General features: G+C 38.2%; 1 protein-coding gene across 1 annotated transcript in view; it reads left to right on the forward strand.

Annotated features, from left to right (window-relative positions):
* LOC122892093 overlaps positions 1-19,945 on the forward strand; it is a 66,199-nt gene that overhangs the window by 29,030 nt on the left and 17,224 nt on the right. Inside the window, exons 5-6 of the mRNA XM_044228236.1 lie at positions 1,905-2,365; positions 9,521-9,620. Of these exons, the coding sequence (XP_044084171.1) occupies positions 1,905-2,365; positions 9,521-9,620 (561 nt within the window). The remainder of the gene's footprint in view (positions 1-1,904; positions 2,366-9,520; positions 9,621-19,945) is intronic.

Raw genomic sequence — 19,945 nt, forward strand, 5'->3', positions numbered from 1 at the left:
AAGATTTTCTTCTGACTTGTCTTTCTTGTAACTAATTTTCCCTTCAGCTTTGTGTCTAATATGCTGTTAAACCCATCTACAGAGTTCTTAATTTGGGTTATTGTATTTTTCAGCTTTATAGTTTCTATATGATTCTTTTTCAGATATGCACTATTTATATGTGTGCATGTATGTGGGTATATGCATGTAGTTTTCAGTTTTTTGCAGAAGTTGGTCATAGTAAACAGAGTTATTTAAACTCTGTATCTCCCTATGGTTCTATTTTATTAATTGCTGTTCCTGCTGGCTCTCATTCATGTTCTCCTGACTCCTTGTCAATCTTTTTTTTTTTAAACACTTTGTGTCACATATTGTATTTGAAAATTATTTTTTAAAAATAATTTGAGGGCTAGGATGAAGTTAGCTTCCACTGGAGGAGATTTACATTTGTTTCTGTCAGAGGCTTATGATTAGAACACTTTGAGGTGGCCTTAATTCAATGTCAAGAAGTGAGATAATTTGAAACTGTGTTGTAATGAGCTGGTCTAGGTGTACTTCTGGATAATCCTTACCTCTAGTACACAGCGTTTGGGTCTCAACCAGCAACCTGGCCATGGAGGGCCCTAGTCTCAAATTTTGAACTCTTAGCTACTACAAAGCTATCAAAAGCCCTGACCACTGTTTAAGTCTCTCAGATGCCTCCTCTAGAATTAGTAAGTTTTCCTTCGCCACTCCTGACCTTCCACAAGGAGGGAAAATATGGGGTTTATCTTATATATTCCATCTTCCAGATATTGTATTCCAGATGTATTCCATCTTCCAGATATTGATAGTAATAGCTGAGTGATGACTATCACTCTTGTTAGCTGTCTGTAGCCTTTAAGAACTTTTTAAAAATTTTATGAAGCTTTTCTAGTTGTCTCCAAGAGAAGGTTACTTTAAATTACCTAGATGCTACTACCAAAAGGGGAAGAACACTTTTAAGTTTTAAACATGTTATACATAGTTGTTTCATAAACAATGGTTGAAAATTCCATTATCTGACACACCTAGTCCCTTTGTGGATCCATTTCTGTTGCTGCTTTGGAGTTTCAGTATAATATAGTTACATCTGATGGGATATGTAAGATAGGCTAAGGGAACACAGCACATGTTTGTAGACTAACCTGAGAAATTCAGGGAAGGCTTTCTGGAAGAAATGGCCTCTGTCTTGTCTTATAATAGTGATGAATAAGCAACACACACGTATGTTTTTATCCTCTGTGTATAAACATAATAAATATTCATTGAAGAAAAGTTAGAACAGTGCCTCGCTGGCTCAAAGGTAGTGCATGCTGCCTCTTGCATGTGAGTCTCTTGGGGTCGTGAGTTCAAGTACGCGTGGAACTGATGAAAGAAAGAAAGAGAAAAAAAGAAAGAAAGGGGAAAGAATGGAAGAAAGAAAGAAAAGTACTAAAAAAGACAATAATTAATGACCTCCACAATCTGATAATTTACTTTTGGAGGATATTTGTTTAGTCTCTGTACTACCAGATATATGATATATGTATATTATACATTTGAAGACACCCCACGTATGATACATGTATATTATACATTTGAAGACACCCCACATATACAATTGTGTATAATCTTTATATATTATAACATAAGCATTTTCCCAAATTATTAAGAACAATTTTGCAAGCAATTTTTCATGCTGCTCATTGTATGAGTATGATATTATTTATTTAGCTATGTACTTATGAGTCATTAGATTTCTTTCAATTTTTTCTAATTTCAAAAAAGTGTTATAGTTAGCAATTTTATTCTCAGATATTATACACCTTTTAAGGTATATACATTTTAAGATGGATTTCTAGAAGTTGAACTACCAGGTTAAAGAAGATAAAATACCTTTACGGCTCATACATGTTTTTTAACAGCCATACAGAGAGTATACTTTCTAAAGAACTAAAGGAAGCAAGACTAACTACGGTAGCTGAAGCTGAGAAGCAAGATGCGTTCTACTCATTTGACATCTCAACAACTCCTACTGTTGCCCAGTTTTCTCCCCCGTTATCCAAGACACACCTGCAAAAGGATCTATTTGAGGAATATAAACTCATTGCTTCTGAAATACTGCATGAACTTGGGGAGGTCCTGCAGAAGTATGCTGAGTATCACATTATTTACCCTGAGGGAATTGTAAATCTTGTGAATTACAGTTGGCATGATCTTATTGAAGGTGCTTCTAAGTGTGCATCCAAAAGTTCAGGCTTGAAGAAAAACACTGCCTTGCAAAGAGATCCCAGTGCCGGGACCCAAATCAGCAGCTTTTCGAGAGAGGAATATCATAAGGAAAAGCATCTTGTGAAAGCAAAAAAAGACCATGATGTTTCATCTGGTACGTAGAAGTTGTTAGTTTTATAAATTAATCCTCCAAGTTTAAAAGAAAAAGAATAAAAATAGCACTGAGTGAGAAATTGACAAAACATTATATTAGTGATATTTGGTTTATGTTAAGAATTTTAGTAAGTATTAGTGAAGTATTAGTGAAGTAAATTTAGTAAGTATTCGTGTCAGGAGAAAGATATAAAAATTTATAGTGCTTTCATTGAAAGCATCTATTATACTTCATGTGACATGAACTCTCTGCCTCAAGGGATCCTACAAATTCTTTTACTGTACAGGGTCTAACAGAAATATGATGCTAGCCACATACATGATTTTTTTTAAAGATTTTATTTATTTATCAGAGAGGGGGGAGGAGAGAGCAAGCACAGGCAGACAGAATGGCAGGCAGAGGCAGAGGGAGAAGCAAGCTCCCCGCTTAGCAAGGAGCCCAATGTGGGACTCGATCCCAGGATGCTGGGATCACGACCTGAGCCAAAGGCAGCTGCTTAACCAACTGAGCCACCAAGGCGTCCCTACATGATTTTTTTAATTAACTTTTTTTAAGGGTCTTTTTTCTTTTTTTTTGAGGGGGTAGAGGGGGAGGAGCAAAGGGAGAGGAAGAGAGAAACCCAAGAAGACTCGGTGCTCAGCACGGAGCCCAATGCAGAACTCTTACATCTTACAACCCCAAAATCACAACTCTGAGATCACAACCTGAGCCAAAACCAAGGGTCAGATGCCTAATGCACTGTGCCACCCAGGCACCCCATTAAATTAACATTTTATTTTAAGATGATTATAGACCCACATAAAGAGAGATCCCATATCCGCTTTATCCATGTTCTCCGTAAGGCAACATCTTGTAAAACTCTAGTTCAGTATCACAACCTGGATATTGACATCGATACAGTTACAGTTAAGATTCAAAACTTTCCTGTCAAGGTAGGGATCATTCATGTCCTGAAGCCATACCCACTTCCCTCTTTCTCCACTCCCTCTTTTAACCTATGTGTTTTGCATTTCTATATTTTTGTCATTTCAAGAATATTATATAAGTGGAATCATACGATGTATAAATTTGGTGATTGCCTTTTTTCAGTCAGGTAATGTTCTGGAGATACACCCAGGTCATATATATCAGTAATTTGTTCCTTTTTATTGCTCTGCAGTATTCCATGGTATGAATGTACCAATTTGTTTAATCAGTCTTTGATGGACATGTGGGTAGTTTGGGTTTTTTCCAATTTGGGGCCATTATGAAAGCTGCTAAAACACTCATGTATAGGAATTGTGTAAACGTAAATTTTGATTTTTCTTTGGTAAATTGCCAAAAGTTCAATTACTGGGCTATGTGGCAATTGTGTGTTTGCTTTTATTTTTATTATTTTATTTTTATTTTTAAAAAGATTTTATTTATTTATTTGACAAGAGAGAGATAGCAAGAGAGGGAACATAAGCAGGGGTTAATGACTGAGCCACTGAGGACCCCTGTTTTTATTTTTTTAAGAAGATTTTATTTATCCATTTGACGCAGAGAGACACAGACAGAGAGCACACTCAGGGGGAGTGGCAAAGGAAAAGGGAGAAGAAGGCTCCCCACTGAGCAGGGAGCCCAGTGTGGGGCTTGATTCCAGGTCCCTGGGATCATGACCAGAGCCGAAGGCAGATAGTAACCGACTGAGCTACCTGGGTGCCCCCATGATTACCTTTATGTGAAACTTTCCAACTATTTTCCAAAGACATTATCCTGTTTACATTTTTCTCAAAAATCAGGTGGGCCTATTTATGTGAATTTATTTCTAGGTTTTCCTTTTGTGTCTGCTTATTCTCATTCTCTTGACTCCCTATGAATATGATTATTTTTAATTTTGTGTCAGACATTGTATTTGAAAAACTTCTTAAAAATTATTTGAGGGCTGGATGAAATTACCTTCAACTGGAGGCAATTGGAAGCAGGCACTGAAACAGATGTTTGTATACCAATACTCGTAGCAACAATAATAGCAATTATTCACAACAGCCAAAAGGTGGAAACAACCCAAATGTTCATTGACAGGTGCATGGATAAACAGATTATGCTTTGTACATACAATAGAATATTATTCAGCCTTAAAAAGGAATGACATTCTGATACAGGTAGTAATGTGGATGAAACTTGAAGACATCATGCTAAGTGAAATAAGCCAGAAACAAAAGGACAAATAAAGTATGACTCTACTTACATGAGGTACCTAAAGTAATCAAATACATAGAGACAGAAAGTAGAATGTCGGGCGCCTGGGTGGCTCAGTGGGTTAAGCTGCTGCCTTCGACTCAGGTCATGATCTCAGGGTCCTGGGATCGAGTCCCGCATCGGGCTCTCTGCTCAGCAGGGAGCCTGCTTCCCTCTCTCTCTGCCTGCCTCTCCATCTACTTGTGATTTCTCTCTGTCAAATAAATAAATAAAATCTTAAAAAAAAAAAGTAGAATGTCTCTATGGGGCTGTGGGGAGGGAAGGATAAGGAGTTATTGCTAAATGGGTACAGAGTTTCACTGATGCTACAAAACCATACACTTAAAAGTGGTTAAAATGGTAAATTTCATGTTTTGCAAATTTAACCACAGTAAAAATATTTTAATGGTTAAATAGTAAATTTTGTGTTACATATCCACAATAACAACAACAATAAAAAAAGATAGTGGGGGAGGGAACATTTGCAAGTACCAAAGGCGAGACTGTTAAGAATAATAATAAAGCCTTAAGGATCTGAAATTTTTGCTGATAATAATTTCAAAAAACTTGATAGGGAAATATGGGTGACTGGCACAGACACATGATTAAAAAAGGATGAGGGGGGCGCCTGGGTGGCTCAGTAGGTTAAGCCGCTGCCTTCGGCTCAGGTCATGATCTCGGGGTCCTGGGATCGAGTCCCACATCGGGCTCTCTGCTCAGCAGGGAGCCTGCTTCCCCATCTCTCTCTCTCTCTGCCTGCCTCTCTGCCTACTTGTGATCTCTCTCTGTCAAATAAATAAATAAAATCTTAAAAAAAAAAAAGAAAGAAAAGCCCACTGAAATAGGTTATGAACTGTATTAAAAAAAAAAAAAAAAAAAAAAAAAGGATGAGGAACCACAGCAGAGCTTACTAGCACTACATTGCGGAGAGTACTGGTAGATCCCACTTTTATCCCCAGAATGTAGCTTTATATTCAGGACTTTATGATTTCTCACTTTCACTCCTATTGTGTTGAATATATACAAGCAGAATTCAATGTAGCAAAAGAATGATATTTTAAATATTAAATTCATATTCATTTATAATATTTTACAGATCATAGGGATCTTTCTAGCCATTATCTAATTTCGTTGTCCAGATATCCCTGTGGGGTAGCTAATAGGATTCTGTTTCACTATGGAGAAAACTGAGATGCTAAAGCATCAAGTAACTTACCTAAAGTCACAGTTTCTGATAGAGCTATGACCCCAATCCTGGTCTTTTAACTCTCAGTATAGTGTCCTTTCTGCTACTTTATCCCTAACTCTCATTCTGCTGTTATAATAGTGATAAAGATTTTGACAATGAGAATAAATAGTAGTGGTAGCTATCTCTACAAGACCCCTCTGAGATAGAGAAGTAATCTACTGGAGTGACTAAGCCTTTGCTCTTAGGATTCCTGGGTCAAAATCCTGGCTATTAAACTTACTACTTACATATTTTGAACATATTTCATAACCCCTCTTTGCCTCAGTTTCGTTATTTGTGACATGGTACTGCAAATTGTACCTCCTTCCAGGGTGGTTCTGAATATTAAATAAGTTAACACTAAAGCACTTGGAAAAGTATCGAAGTATAGTAGACACTACTTTTTGTTTAAAATTTTTATTTAAATTCCAATTAAGGGACAGTGTCATGTTAGTTTCAGGCATACAGTATAGTGAGTGATTCAACACTTCCATTCATCACCCAGTGGTAGACTCTACTTATGTGCTTGTTGTTTTTGTTTTTATTATCATCATCATCATCATCATCATCATCATCATCATCTCCATTCTTTCATATGATCCTCAGAGTAACCCTTCAGTATATAGGTATTATTATAGGCTCCTGATGGTTCATGAAGCCCAGTACATTTGCTTTAACAAGATAATTCTAGCAATACAATTTTTACTTTTTAAGGACAAGTGATTGCTGTTCATTAAGAGATTGAAAGGCTCTGTGGTAGTGGTTCTCAAAGTGTGGTCTCTGAACCAGTGCATCAACATCACTAGGAACTTGTCAGAACAAGTCCTAGAAAATTTTCTAGGTCTTATTCTAGACTTACTTGAAATCCTCATCTGTAAAATGAGAAGATTAATGGTGGAACTTTGTTGAGAGAAATAAATTATATAATGCATGTAATGTGCTTAGCATAGTGGCTGGCATATAGTAAGTACTCAATAAATATTAGTCATGGTTATTCTTAGAACAAAAGCAATAATACAATCTTTTAGTAAATCAAGAAATTATATAGAGGAGTTTTCAAGTTAAAAAGCTGTTTCATAAAAAAATTTAAAAATTAAAAAAAAAAAGCTGTTTCATTTCCAGAGCAAATGGAAATATTTCATGGGTCACTATGGGTTCTTAGAAAAAATTTTGCCAATGCCCTGGTAATAATATTAAAATGTTGACAACTGATTTTTGTGTTGATGATGATCTAGCAAAATACTCACTTTGTCTTCTCTTTCCCCTCTCCCCCCTCATCTTCCTTCTCCTTCCTTTTTTCCTAGCTCTTGTCGACCAAAACCAAAATGCCCACATACCCCAGGATAACAATTTACCTGTTGTCATCCACTTCTCACTGTTATCCAAGATCTGTTTAGAAAATGGTAAGATCCCTTTACCCATCCAAATTAGGGTCAACTCTGATGAGCAGCCAGAGTGAGAATCACTTACCTTCCCTGAATTTGGAAACTTTCTCCTAGTTATCCTCTTAGTACAATCTCAGTCAAAGCCAGGCTTTTAAGTTCATGGATTCCTAGTCAAAGTTTCCAAATGCACCCCCTCTAAACCAGTGTTTCATGATTTCTCCACTCTGGTGCCCTGGGAGTTTTTTTCTTCTTGGTTCTGAGAAACCAACATCGGTAATAATGACTTGCCTGTTCACCCAGGGCCTTCCATCATAAAAACATACCAACCTGGACTAGAAACCAAAGCTTCTGTTTGTTTTCTTTCTTTTTTTTTTCTTTCTTTTCCTTTCTTTCTTTCTTCCTTCCTTCCTTCCTTCCTTCCTTTCTTTCTTTCTTTCTTCCTAAAAGATTTTATTTATTTTTTTGACAGAGAGAGACACAGTGAGAGAGAGAACACAAGCAGGGAGAGTGGGAGAGAGAGAAGCAGGCTCACCACTGAGTAGGGAGCCCAATGCAGGACTTACTTGATCCCAGGACCCTGAGATCATGACCTGAGCTGAAGGCAGACATTTAAGGACTGAGCCACACAGGTGCCCCAAAGCTTCTTTGGTTTTTAAATTGTTTAAGTGTTAAAAAGGAGATTTCTCAAGGAAGATTATGAGTACACAAATCTAGAAAGAATACAGTCTATCCCTGAATGATGTTGTAAAAGGGATTGGATATAGATTATTGGGAAGGGGAGCCTTGTCATTCCTTGAAATACAGATATAATATAGCCAACTTCATGTGGCTCAGGGAGTGAGTAGGAGTTGGGGCTGGCTGCCGTGGGTCCCATAGATTTTCTTTTCGTAACCTTTTTATCATAACCCAAGAACTTTCTTCATAACCTAAGAACTTTGAAAGTTTTTGCTTTTAGAGAATGTGATTTTAGGAATCAGTTGTCCTTCCCACACCTCCCAATACCCTACATATGTTTCTGAATCTGATGTATTAAGCAATCAAAATTTATGACTGTGACTAACTGGAGTGGGATAGATATTGAGGAAATATGCATATGCTAAGAACAAGCCCAGTAAGTATGGCAAAACAGCAAATAGGAATGAAATAAATCATAAGCTATCTGAGCGTTCAGCATGAAAATGTCAAGGAATCCAAATAGGTGGATAAAGTCAGTAACGGGAAATCCCTCGGGAGGCAATTGAATGGCAAGCAAATAGTCTGTGAGTAAGATGCAAGGCCTTAAGCATTAAGGGGCAGTATTGGACTCCCAAAGCAAGAAGCTGGAATTACGTTATTGAACCCTAAGGAAACTGGGATGGAGTTTGTTCAATCCTTCTCATCTAGAGTTAGCATGATTCTCATGGTCCAGTGATGATGAACCTGAATGTGGTTATGTTAGCCAGATATCTTTAAGCTGTAGATGATAAGAGCCCAACTCACACTGGCTTAAGCAACAGGAAAATTCTTTGCTAGTATACTGGGGGCAGCTCAAAAAATTAAAGGAAGAACTGCAGGAGCAAAGGTCCAAGGCAGGATGTGGGACTCAGCGCTTGCAGAGGCGCTTTCCTGTCCATCTCTGCTTGGCTGAATTCTACAGTTAGGCTTGGTTCACCCAGTGAAAGAGATAGTCACCGCCAGCCCTAAATTCACATGCCCCATGCCTAGAAAGAAAGTGCTTCTTTTCCTCCAGTGTCCATGAAAGAGACTCAGGAATAGATCCCAAGTGTGCTGACTACCAATAAAATGCTCCCTCTTGAGAAATGGGATCTCGAGTCTGGGGGATGCTGAAGATTCTGATCTGTAGGTCCACAGGGCGTGTAGGGATTTAAACACTTCAGAAGTCATCATAGGGATTTAATTCCTGGGGGTTATAGTTTTGAAGCCATGTTAGTGCAAATCTCCTAAAAGAGAAGTAATTCTTAAGCTGATTATTTATACTTTAATATAAATGGATTTGAGTTCTTTTTTTTTTTTTAAGGTTTTATTTATTTGAGAGAGAGAGTGCCTGCACTCAAGAGCACAAGGGTGGGGAGGGGGAGAGGGAGACTCTCAAGCAGACTCCCTGCTGAGTGTGGAGCTGGACCCTGGAGCTTGGTCCCACGACCCTGAGATCTTGACCTAAGCTGAAAACAAGAGCCGGTCGCTCACCCAACTGAGCCATCCAGGTACCCCTGGATTTTGGTTCCTTTTTCAAGTAGGCCTAGATAGACTGATGGCTGAGCAGGATTTATATAGTGAGTACTGAGTTTGGGTAAATTTTTAAATATCCCCTTGAGTTAATATGTGCATTGTTGTTTTAAGGTTGGATCTTTCAATATCCTGATTCAAAATTGGAAATTCTGAAATGGAAGACAATCCTCAGTACTGCTGTGAAGAGACTACAAGAAGCCACCATTCAAATGTAAGGAGCCTTCTGCAATCTTTATTTTTTAAGAATTTATATGTTTATTTTAGAGCTAGAACAAGAGAGAGCACACACACACACCCAGGGGTTGGGATAGAGGGAGGGAGAGATTTCTAAGCAGACTCCCTGATGAGCCCAGAGCCCACGCAGGGCTGGATCTCACAACCTGAACAGAAACCAAGAGTTGGATGCTTAACCAACTGAGCCACCCAGGCACCCCTGCAGTCTTTAGAATCATACTTTTATGAGGCACATAATGGGTAGATAGGCAAGAAGAGATGCAGAGCCTGTGGGACCCTGGGCAAGTCACTCTATCACTTTGCCTTGTATCTGTAATACGGAAAAAAAAAAATACACACATGCACACACAAACCCTTGTTTTCCTAGTAACTCATAGATATAAGTTACTTGGTAGTACACAACTTTATCAGTCACTCACCTTGTCAGGTGACCAGTACAGGATCCTGTGTGAAAACAGTGCAGAAGAGAGAGAGGAGATAAGTCAAGGAAAGGAGTACCAGCTGTAGGGAAATCACTTTCTAAGGAAATAGGAAATGGGTCCCTATGTCCAAGAAACTTGTCACCTTAAAGGGGAAACTAACCATCTTGGCAAGTTAACTTGGCAAGTTAATCAACAGAGGACAAATCAAACAATTAGGAAGTGATAAGAACCAGAGCAAGCATTGACAAAATTCCTGCTCTATGGCCAGACAGTGGAGCTGATGCTCTACGTTTATCTATACTGCTCAGAACAACCCCATGAGAGAAAGGCAATTATCATCTCCATTTTACAGATAAGGAAATTAATGTGCCTTGAAGTGTGGCAATTTGTTGCAACTTACACAGCTAGAAAAAGGCAGAGCCAGGAGTAAAACCCAGCTCCGACTCCGAAGTGCACCCACTTTCCCTCATGCTTTGTTTTCACTCGTTTTCCACCTGGCCTTCAGTGTGAAAATAACCACTTAATGCTCTGTGGAGTGCCTTTCAAATGTGATAGATGCTTAGTATTTAAAATACTTATTTAAGGGGCGCCTGAGTGGCTCAGTCGGTTAAGTGGTTAAGTGTCTACTTTCAGCTCAGGTCATGATCCCGGGGTCCTAGGATGGAGCCCCGTGTCAGGCTCCCTGCTTAGTGGGGAATCTGCTTCTCTGTCTCCCTCTTCTCCTTCTCTTGCTCGTGTTCTCTCACTCTTATAAATAAATAAAATCTTTTTTAAAAGTATTTAAAATTACAAAAAAAAAAAAAAGTATTTAAAATTACATACACACAGAGACACCTGCCTGGCTCAGTCAGAAGATTGTGTGACTCTTAATCTCGGGGTCATTGGTTCGAGCCCCTTGTTGGATAGAGAGATTATTTAAAATGATAATAATAATAAACTTTAAAACATACATAAAATAAAACAAAATAAAATTACATACAAAAAAAGTAATTGGAAAATGAGAAATTTTTAGATCAGAAGCAAACAAATTTTAATACTGTTGATAAATCTAAATTGTTAAGAGAGATCTTATAATGTAATGTGAAATTCTTTATTAGATTTTTCTAAAATCCTGGCCTTTACCGCTCTGGACAAGAATTGAGCAGCGTGTGTAAGGACTGGAATAAAAGGGTCTACAATCATCTGATTCTGTGTCTTTAATGGTGTCTCTCTCTTTAAGGCCCTTTAAGGACTGGAAAAGGTAGAGCAGGCCCAGAGCCCAGACTTGGTTAAGATTTTAGATCTTGTGCTGAAAATTACTGGTGATTTAATCAATGAAGAATAATTTCTAGTGAAAATTTTTTAAAGATTTTATTAATTTATTTGGGGGGGTAGTGAGAGAGAAGGAGAGGACAAGCAAGGGGGAATAGCATAGGGAGAGGGAGAAGCAGGCTCTCCACTGATTAGGGAGCTGATGTGGGGTCTTGATCCCAGAACCCTGGGGAACATGACTCAAGCCAAAGGCAGATGGTTAACCAACCAAGCCACCTAGGTGCCCCTCTAGTGTAATTTTTTATTTTTTATTTTCTTATTTTTTTGAAATTTAAAAAAATTTAAAATAATTATTTAATTTTAATTTTAATTAAAATAAAATAAAATAAAATTTATTTAAATTAAATTATTAAATTAATTTAATTAAATTTAAATAATTATTTTAAATTTTAAGCATAATTTCACTAGAAATCACTCTTTATTGGTTGACTCACCAGGAATTTTAAAATTCAAATTAGTAAATTTAGTATATTGGTAAATTTAGTATCTAAACTTAAACATCATATTACAATTATTATTGTAAAGCACCTATGCTTAAGGGCATCTGGCTGGCTCAGTTGGTTGAACGTCTGTCTCTTGATTTCAGCGAGCTCCTCACTGGGTGTGGAGCTTGCTTAATTAAGATCGTCTCTGGCCTTCTACCTCTCCCCACTCCTGTGCTCTCTCTCTCTCCCTCAAAAAACAAGCCAACAAAAAAAATAGACAAAAAAAATCCCACCTATGCTTAGTATTTAAACTAACTTTTATTATTGTACAATAATCAATGCTTTGTTTTAAGATTTCTCACCCTTGTTTTTATTACTGGAAAAATCTTTCCTCATGCTAAAATTGGATAAACCTACTGTATGTTTTAATTTCTTTTTTATCCATTTAGTTGGAAATTTTTGTGTGTGTGGTATGAAGTTTCTAGCTTGATTTCTCCCACGCCAATAATAATAATAGCTGGTATTTATTGAGTGCTAATAATAATAGCTAACATTTATTGAGTGTTTGTTTTGTGCAGATTCTTTCTACATCAAAAGCAGCTTAAACAATTTTACCAATTTATTCTTACAGGTAAACGTAGAATTAGTTTTTCAAGTTTAAAAAGACTTCAAGTGATGTGGAGCAGGCAGTATATTTTAATGGGGAAAAAAAACTTGCAGGGAGTATATGAGAACTCTCTGTACTTTCCACTCAGTTTTGCTGTGAACCTAATACCGCTCTAAAAAAATAAAGACTAAAGCAAAAGCTGAAATAAAAAATGGAGTCAGAACATCTAGGTTCATTAGTCAATGGCGTGGGATCTTGTGTAAATCATTTGAACTTCCCGAACCTCTGCTCCTTTATTCATTTAGGGATAATGACATGTTTTCTGCTTACCATAGCAGGTTCTTGTGACTCAGTATATATAAATGTACTTTGCAGAGACCAAAGCACCAAGCAAGCACAAAGCATTTTTTAATAATAAACCGGTTCTGTCAGAAGTGGTTTCTTAAAACAAGTAGGGTTAGAACCAAGAAGAGATGGCTTGGCAGAATAGATGGAGGAGGTGAGTTTAGCTGGCACACAGCACCAGGGATGAGTATGATGCTCTTATATGTGACCCATAGTAATAAGCTTTGTCAAGGGAGTGGTTTTTTAACAATGAGAATTTCTAGAATTCATTCCCAAGGGATTTATCATATACAGAATCCAAGCTTTAAAAAGAACACATGTAAAATTTTACAATGTGTGCATTACAAAGCATATCTGCAAAATCAGCCAAACCTTAACATCCCTTGGTTCCAGGGTGAGAGATAGCATGTAGATTGAAAAAAAAAAAATGCTTGCTGGATGAAATGCAATTTTATAAAGATTATTTATTTATTTGACTGAGAGATGGCAAGTAGGCAGAGAGGAAGGTGGGGGGCAGGGAGCAGGCTCCCTCTGAGCAGAGAGCCTGATGTGGGGCTCGATCCCAGGACCCTGAGATCATGACCTGAGCTGAAGGCAGAGGCTTAAACCACTGAGCCACCCAGGCGCCCCTGAAATGCAATTTTAGACAAATCAGAAGTATTGTCTTGTGTGCCCTGACAAATTTCTTTTTTTTTTTTTAAGGTTTTATTTATTTATCAGAGAGAGAGGGAGAGAGCGAGCATAGGCAGACAGAATGGCAGGCAGAGGCAGAGGCAGAGGGAGAAGCAGGCTCCCTGCCAAGCAAGGAGCCCGATGTGGGACTCGATCCCAGGACACTGGGATCATGTCCTGAGCCGAAGGCAGCTGCTTAACCAACTGAGCCACCCAGGCGTCTCGCCCTGACAAATTTCTATCACATTTGCTCCACACAGAAAATTATAGAAGTTTAATATCAAGTCAGACCAAGGGAAATTAGAGCAGCATCTTGTCTTACTCCATTGGCAGATGTACTCTGAAACATACTCTCTTTTCTTATCACAGGAAGTCTAGTCTCACAAACACAGTGAACCCTCCCATCCCAGACCAGATCCCATGGCAATAAATAATAATAAACTTTAATAATAATAACTTTAGAGCAGAGCACATCCTCCAGACAGTGTTTATTTACCCAGACTTTTTAACTGGGACTAAATCAGGTCTCTGGACTGTAACTGGTGAAGGTCTAGTCTTCTGATTTTATTCGTGTTTACTATTAGGACATGGTGGCACAAAAGCATTAGACTGGGAATCCCAGACTCCCAATACTGTCCCTGCCATTTCTGTTGTGTGACCTGGGGTATAAGAGGCAATGTCTATAAAGGTGTAGAGCTCAAGCTTTGGAGTTCACACAAATCTCATGCTCCTGTTTGCCAGCCAGGTAATTTGGGGTACTCATTCTGCTTCTCACAACCTTACTTTCCTCATAAAAAATGGAGGTACTACTAGAATGCACCTCATAGGGTTATTGAAAACATTACATGAAATCATTCAGTTAAATAATTTAGCACAATCTGTAGACAATAGTGAATGCTTGATAAACAGTAACTGTTGTTTAGCATTTATCAGTTCCCTTTTCTGTACTTTGGCTTCCTCATCTGTAAAATGGAATTGGATATTGCCCAGTGTCCAAGCATCCTTCACTACTTATGTTTATTGAAAGCCCCTACTATATTGAATTTAGCTTAAATTCTTAGGCAGTTTTGACCTGAGAGGACGTTCCCTTTCTATTCCAGCCTGTCTCTCAAAGTGGTCCAGATGCCAGAGGGCTGGGATAATTGGGTAACTTCTGACTTAGCGAAGGATTCTTTTGTAATCCGTAGCAATGACTTTTCCTAGGAATGACCCAAAACTCCCAAGAAACCTTTTATGCAAATATTAGGGCTCCTTTGTTGAACTAATCAGTTTGGTGGTAATTATCACCTACTGGAGACTCCAGAGGTCAGCTTCTGGTCCTCAGGCAGGAAGAGAGCAAAAGCTGCCAGTTCCTTGAGAAAAGGCAGAGAATAGCAGCCTTTCATTGGCAGAGAGGCTGATTAGTCTTTACGAGATACCATGATACAATTCCTAGGGACTTATTAAAGGGTTAGGAAAGGAAGCACTCACCACTTTTAAAGGAGTTATGAGGAACTTCCCTGAATTATAATCGTCTACTCTTGAGTATTTGTGGCATTCATATAAGGTAGGAGATTTTGCATTGGGGTTTTTTGCATTACAGCTTTTGTATTTTGATTTTTTGCCTTGCAGGTAAGGAGGGGACCATCCCTTTTCTCTCTCTCTCTCTCTCTCTCTCTCTCTCAATGATTATAGGTATGTACACCTTAGAGGCATACTTACCTTTCTTAAGAATAATCCAGAAGGTCCATTTGTAGAGAGTCACAGAAAAATAGAATCATGTCTAGGCATTGAATGAAAGGGCCAAGATGTGGGCTTGGTGAATGGTCATTAGACTCAGGTTTCCAATTAGTCTATAAATGTGTGTTATTAGGCTTTGATGCTTATAAATGGAGTGGCATATGTGTGTTCTGGTGTAGGGAAGAGTAGCAATTTATAAGTGCTTACTTTTTTGTCACATTATTCAAAAATTTAGCCCACTTCTGACAGTGGGATACATTTTCATGAGAATGTGACAAAAAGGAAGGAGGAGGAAAACAAAAGAAGAAGCAAACAGCAAGAGAAACCTTGTTTTAATCAAGCATTTCCATTTTTGAGTGGCAGATCTGGCCCTTGCCCACCCTCCTGGGTCTGGTTCCTTTCCCATAGGACTTGCTGAGAAGTTCCCCCTCGTGCTTCTCTGAGAGGGGCCAGTCACCCTTGCAGATTTCTAGGGACTCCCATCCCCAGCGCTCCCCCGCTAACAGCAGTGTGGCTATTATACCTCTCCCTCTTCATTAATCATCTATATTATTTCCAATTACTTTTTTTTTCCCCATCATCCTAAGTATACTCTTTAATCCTCCTATCCCCCACTTCACCCATCCCCCCACCCTCTGGTAACTGTCAGTTTGTTTTTTATAGTTAAGAGTCTGTTTTTTGGTTTGTCTCTATCTTTCTTTTTTCCCTTTGATCATTTGTTTTGTTTCTTAAGTTCCACATATGAATGAAATCATATGGCATTTGTCTCTCTGATTTATTTTAGTTAGTATTATATTCTCTAACTCTATCCATGTTGTTGCAAGACAGATTTCATTCTTTTTTATGAATGAATAATATTCCATTGTGTATATACCACATATTCCTTACCCATTCATCTATCAATGGACATGGGGTGCTTACATAATTTGGCTATTGTAGATAATGCTGCAATAAACATAGGGATGCATGTATTTCTTTGAATTAGTATTTTCATATTGGGAGGGGGTGTAAATACCCAGTAGTGCAGTTCCTGGATCATAGGGTGATTCTAGTTTTAATTTTTTGAGGACCCTTCATACTGTTTTCCACAGTAACTGCAGCAGTTCCCATTCGCACCTACAGAGCTGAGGGTTCCTTTTCCTCCATATCCTTGTCAACACATGCTGTTTCTTGCGTTTTTGATTTCAGCCATTCAGACAGGTACGAGATGATACCTCATGGTAGTTTTGATTTGCATTTTGCTGCTAATGAATGATATTGAGCATTTTTTCTATGTCTGTTTGCCATTTGCAGTGACTTCTTTGGAGAAATGTCTGTTCATGTCTTCTGCCCATTTTTAAATTAAATTATTTGTTTTTTTTGGGTATTGATTGTATCAGTTCCTTATATATTTTGGATACTAACCCTTTATCAGATATGTCATTTGGAAATATCTTCTCTCATTCCATAGATTGTCTTTTAGTTTTATTTATTGTTTCCTTTGCTGGGCAGAAACTTTTTATTTTGAGGTAGTCCCAATAGTTTTTTCTTGTTTTTATTTCTTTTGTGTCAGGAAGCATAGATAGAAAAATGTTGCTACAGCCAATTTTAGTGACATTATTGCCTATGCTCTCTTCAAGGATTTTTATGGTTTCAGGTATCACATTTAGGTCTTTAATCCATTTGGGGTTTATTTTGGTGTATGATATATGAAAGTGATACAGTTTCATTCTTTTGCATGTTGCTGACCAGTTTTGCCAACACCATTTGTTGAAGAGAATTTTTCTCTTTGTATATTAACTCCTCCTGTGTTGAAGATTAATTGACCATATAATTGTGGGTTTATTTCTGGGTTTTCTGTTCTGTTTCATTGATCTATGTGAGTATTTTTATGCCAGTATCATACTGTTTTAATCAGTACTGCTTTGTTTTTCTTTACTTAAATTCAATTAGCCAACAGATAGTACATCATTAGTTTCAGATGTAGAGTTCACTAATTCATCAGTTTTATGTAATACCCTGTGTTCATCATACCACATGCCCTCTTTATTGCCCATCACCCAATTACTCCATCCCCCCCCCAGCTCCCCTCCAGCAACCCTCAGTTTTTTTCCTATATTTTCTCTCATGGTTTGTCTCCCTCTCCGATTACTTCCCATTTAATTTTCCCTCCCTTCCACTATGATCCTCTGCACTGTTTCTCATATTCTACATATGAATGAAACCATATGATAATTGTCTTTCTGTCATTGACTTATTTTGCTCAACATATTACCCTCCAGTTCCATTCACATCTATGTAAATAGTAAGTATTCATCCATTCTGATGGCTGAGTAATATTCCATTATATATATATACCACCACTTTTTTATCCATTCATCTGTTGATGGGCATCTTAGCTCTTTCCACAGTTTGGCTGTTGTGGACATTGCTGCTATAAACTTTGGGGTGCACGTGTTCCTTCAGATCATTATACTTGGATCTTTGGGATTAATGCCTAGTAGTGCAATTGCTGGGTCATAGGATAGCCTATTTTTTTTAATTAAATTTATTTATTTTCAGCATAACAGTATTCATTATTTTTTCACCACACCCAGTGTTCCATGCAATCCATGCCCTCTATAATACCCACCACCTGGTAGCCCAACCTCCCACCCCCCTGCCACTTCAAACCCCTCAGATTGTTTTTCAGAGTCCATAGTCTCTCATGATTCACCTCCCCTTCCAATTTCCCCCAACTCCCTTCTCCTCTCTAACTCCCCATGTCCTCCATGCTATTTGTTATGCTCCACAAATAAGTGAAACCATATGATAATTGACTCTCTCTGCTGGACTTATTTCACTCAGCATAATCTCTTCCAGTCCTGTCCATGTTGCTACAAAAGGTGTGTATTCATCCTTTCTGATGGAGGCATAATACTCCATAGTGTATATGGACCACATTTTCCTTATCCATTCGTCCATTGAAGGGCATCTTAGTTCTTTCCATAGTTTGGCGACTGTGGCCATTGCTGCTATAAACATTGGGGTACAGATGACCCTTCTTTTCACTACATCTGTATTTTGGGGGTAAATACCCAGGAGTGCAATTGCAGGGTCATAGGGAGATTCAAATTAAACCCACATTGAGATACCACCTTACACCAGTTAGAATGGCCAAAATTAGCAAGACAGGAAACAACATGTGTTGGGGGGATGTGGAGAAAGGGGAACCTTCTTACACTGTTGGTGGGAATGCAGGTTGGTGCAGCCTCTTTGGAGAGCAGTGTGGAGATTCCTCAAGAAATTAAAAATAGGATAGCCTATTTTTAACTTCTTAAGGAACCCCCATACTGTTTTCCAGAGTGGCTGTACCATCTTGTATTCCTACCAGCAGTATGAAGGGATTCCCCTTTCCCCACATCTGTCATTTCCAACTTGTCAATTTTAGCCATTCTGACTGGTATGAGGTGGTATCTCACTGTGGTTTTGACTTGTATTTCCCTGATGCCAAGGGATGTTGAGCATTTTTCATGTGTCTTTTGGCCAATTAGATGTCTTCTTTGGACAAACATCTGTTCATATCTTCTGTCCATTTCTCTCTTTTTTAAAAAAAATACTTTGTTGTAGCTGTTAGTTATTTTTTAAAAGATTTTATTTATTTATTTGATAGAGAAAGAGAGATCACAAGTAGGCAGAGAGGCAGGCAGAGAGAGGGGAAAGCAGGCTCCCTGCTGAGCAGAGAGCCCAATGCAGAGCTCAATCTGAGATCATGCCGCGAGCCGAAGGCATAGGCTTAACCCACTGAGCCACCCAGGCACCCCTCTTCTGTCCATTTCTTGACTGGATTATTTGTTCTTTGACTGTTGACTTTGATAAGTTCTTTATAGATCTTAGGTACCAGCTCTTTACTGATAAGACATTTGCCAACATCTCCGATTCTGTAGGTTGCCTTTTAGTTTTGTTTACTGTTTTCTTTGCTGTGTAGAAGCTTTTTTTTTTTCCATTCTACAAACCTGTGTCTTTACTTAAAAATATTCAGCAGCATTCCTGTGCGCCACGCTCCCCGCAGCATTTTTATAAAATGTTGTGAAATGCTGCCCTCTTTTTTTTTTCCAATTTATTTATTTTCAGATAAACAGTATTCATTATTTTTTCACCACACCCAGTGCTCCATGCAAGCCATGCCCTCTATAATACCCACCACCTGGTACCCCAACCTCCCACCCCCCCACCACTTCAAACCCCTCAGACTGTTTTTCAGAAGCTTTTTATTTTGATGTAGTCCCAGTAGTTCATTTTTGCTTTTGTTTCTCTTGCCTTTGGAGACATGTCTAGCAAGAAGTTGTTACAGTTGTGGTCAAAGAGGTTGCTGCCTATATTCTCTAGGATTTTAATGGATTCCTGTCTCACAGTTCATTCTTTCATCCATTTTGAGTTTATTTTTGTGTATGGTATGAATGAAATGGTCCAGTTTCATTCTTCTGCATGTGGCTGTTCAGTTTTCCCAGCGCCATTTGTTGAAGAGACTGTCCTTTATACACTGGATATTCTTTCCGGTTTTGTTGAAGATTAGTTGACCATAGAGTCGATGATCCGTTTCTGAGTTCTCTATTCTGTTCCATTGATTATGTGTCTGTTCTTGCCAGTACCACACTGTCTTGATGATTACAGCTTTGTAATATGGCTTGAGGTCCAGCATTTTGGTTTTCTTTCTCAGCATTCTTCTGGCTGTTCAGGGTCTTTTGTGGTTCTATACAATTTTTAAGATTATTTGTTCTAGCTCTGTGAAAAAGGTCAATGTTATTTTGTAATATAATTTGTAATCTGGAATTGCAATACC

The sequence above is a fragment of the Neovison vison genome, chromosome 12 (genome assembly GCF_020171115.1).
Source record: "Neovison vison isolate M4711 chromosome 12, ASM_NN_V1, whole genome shotgun sequence".
NCBI lineage: Eukaryota > Metazoa > Chordata > Mammalia > Carnivora > Mustelidae > Neogale > Neogale vison.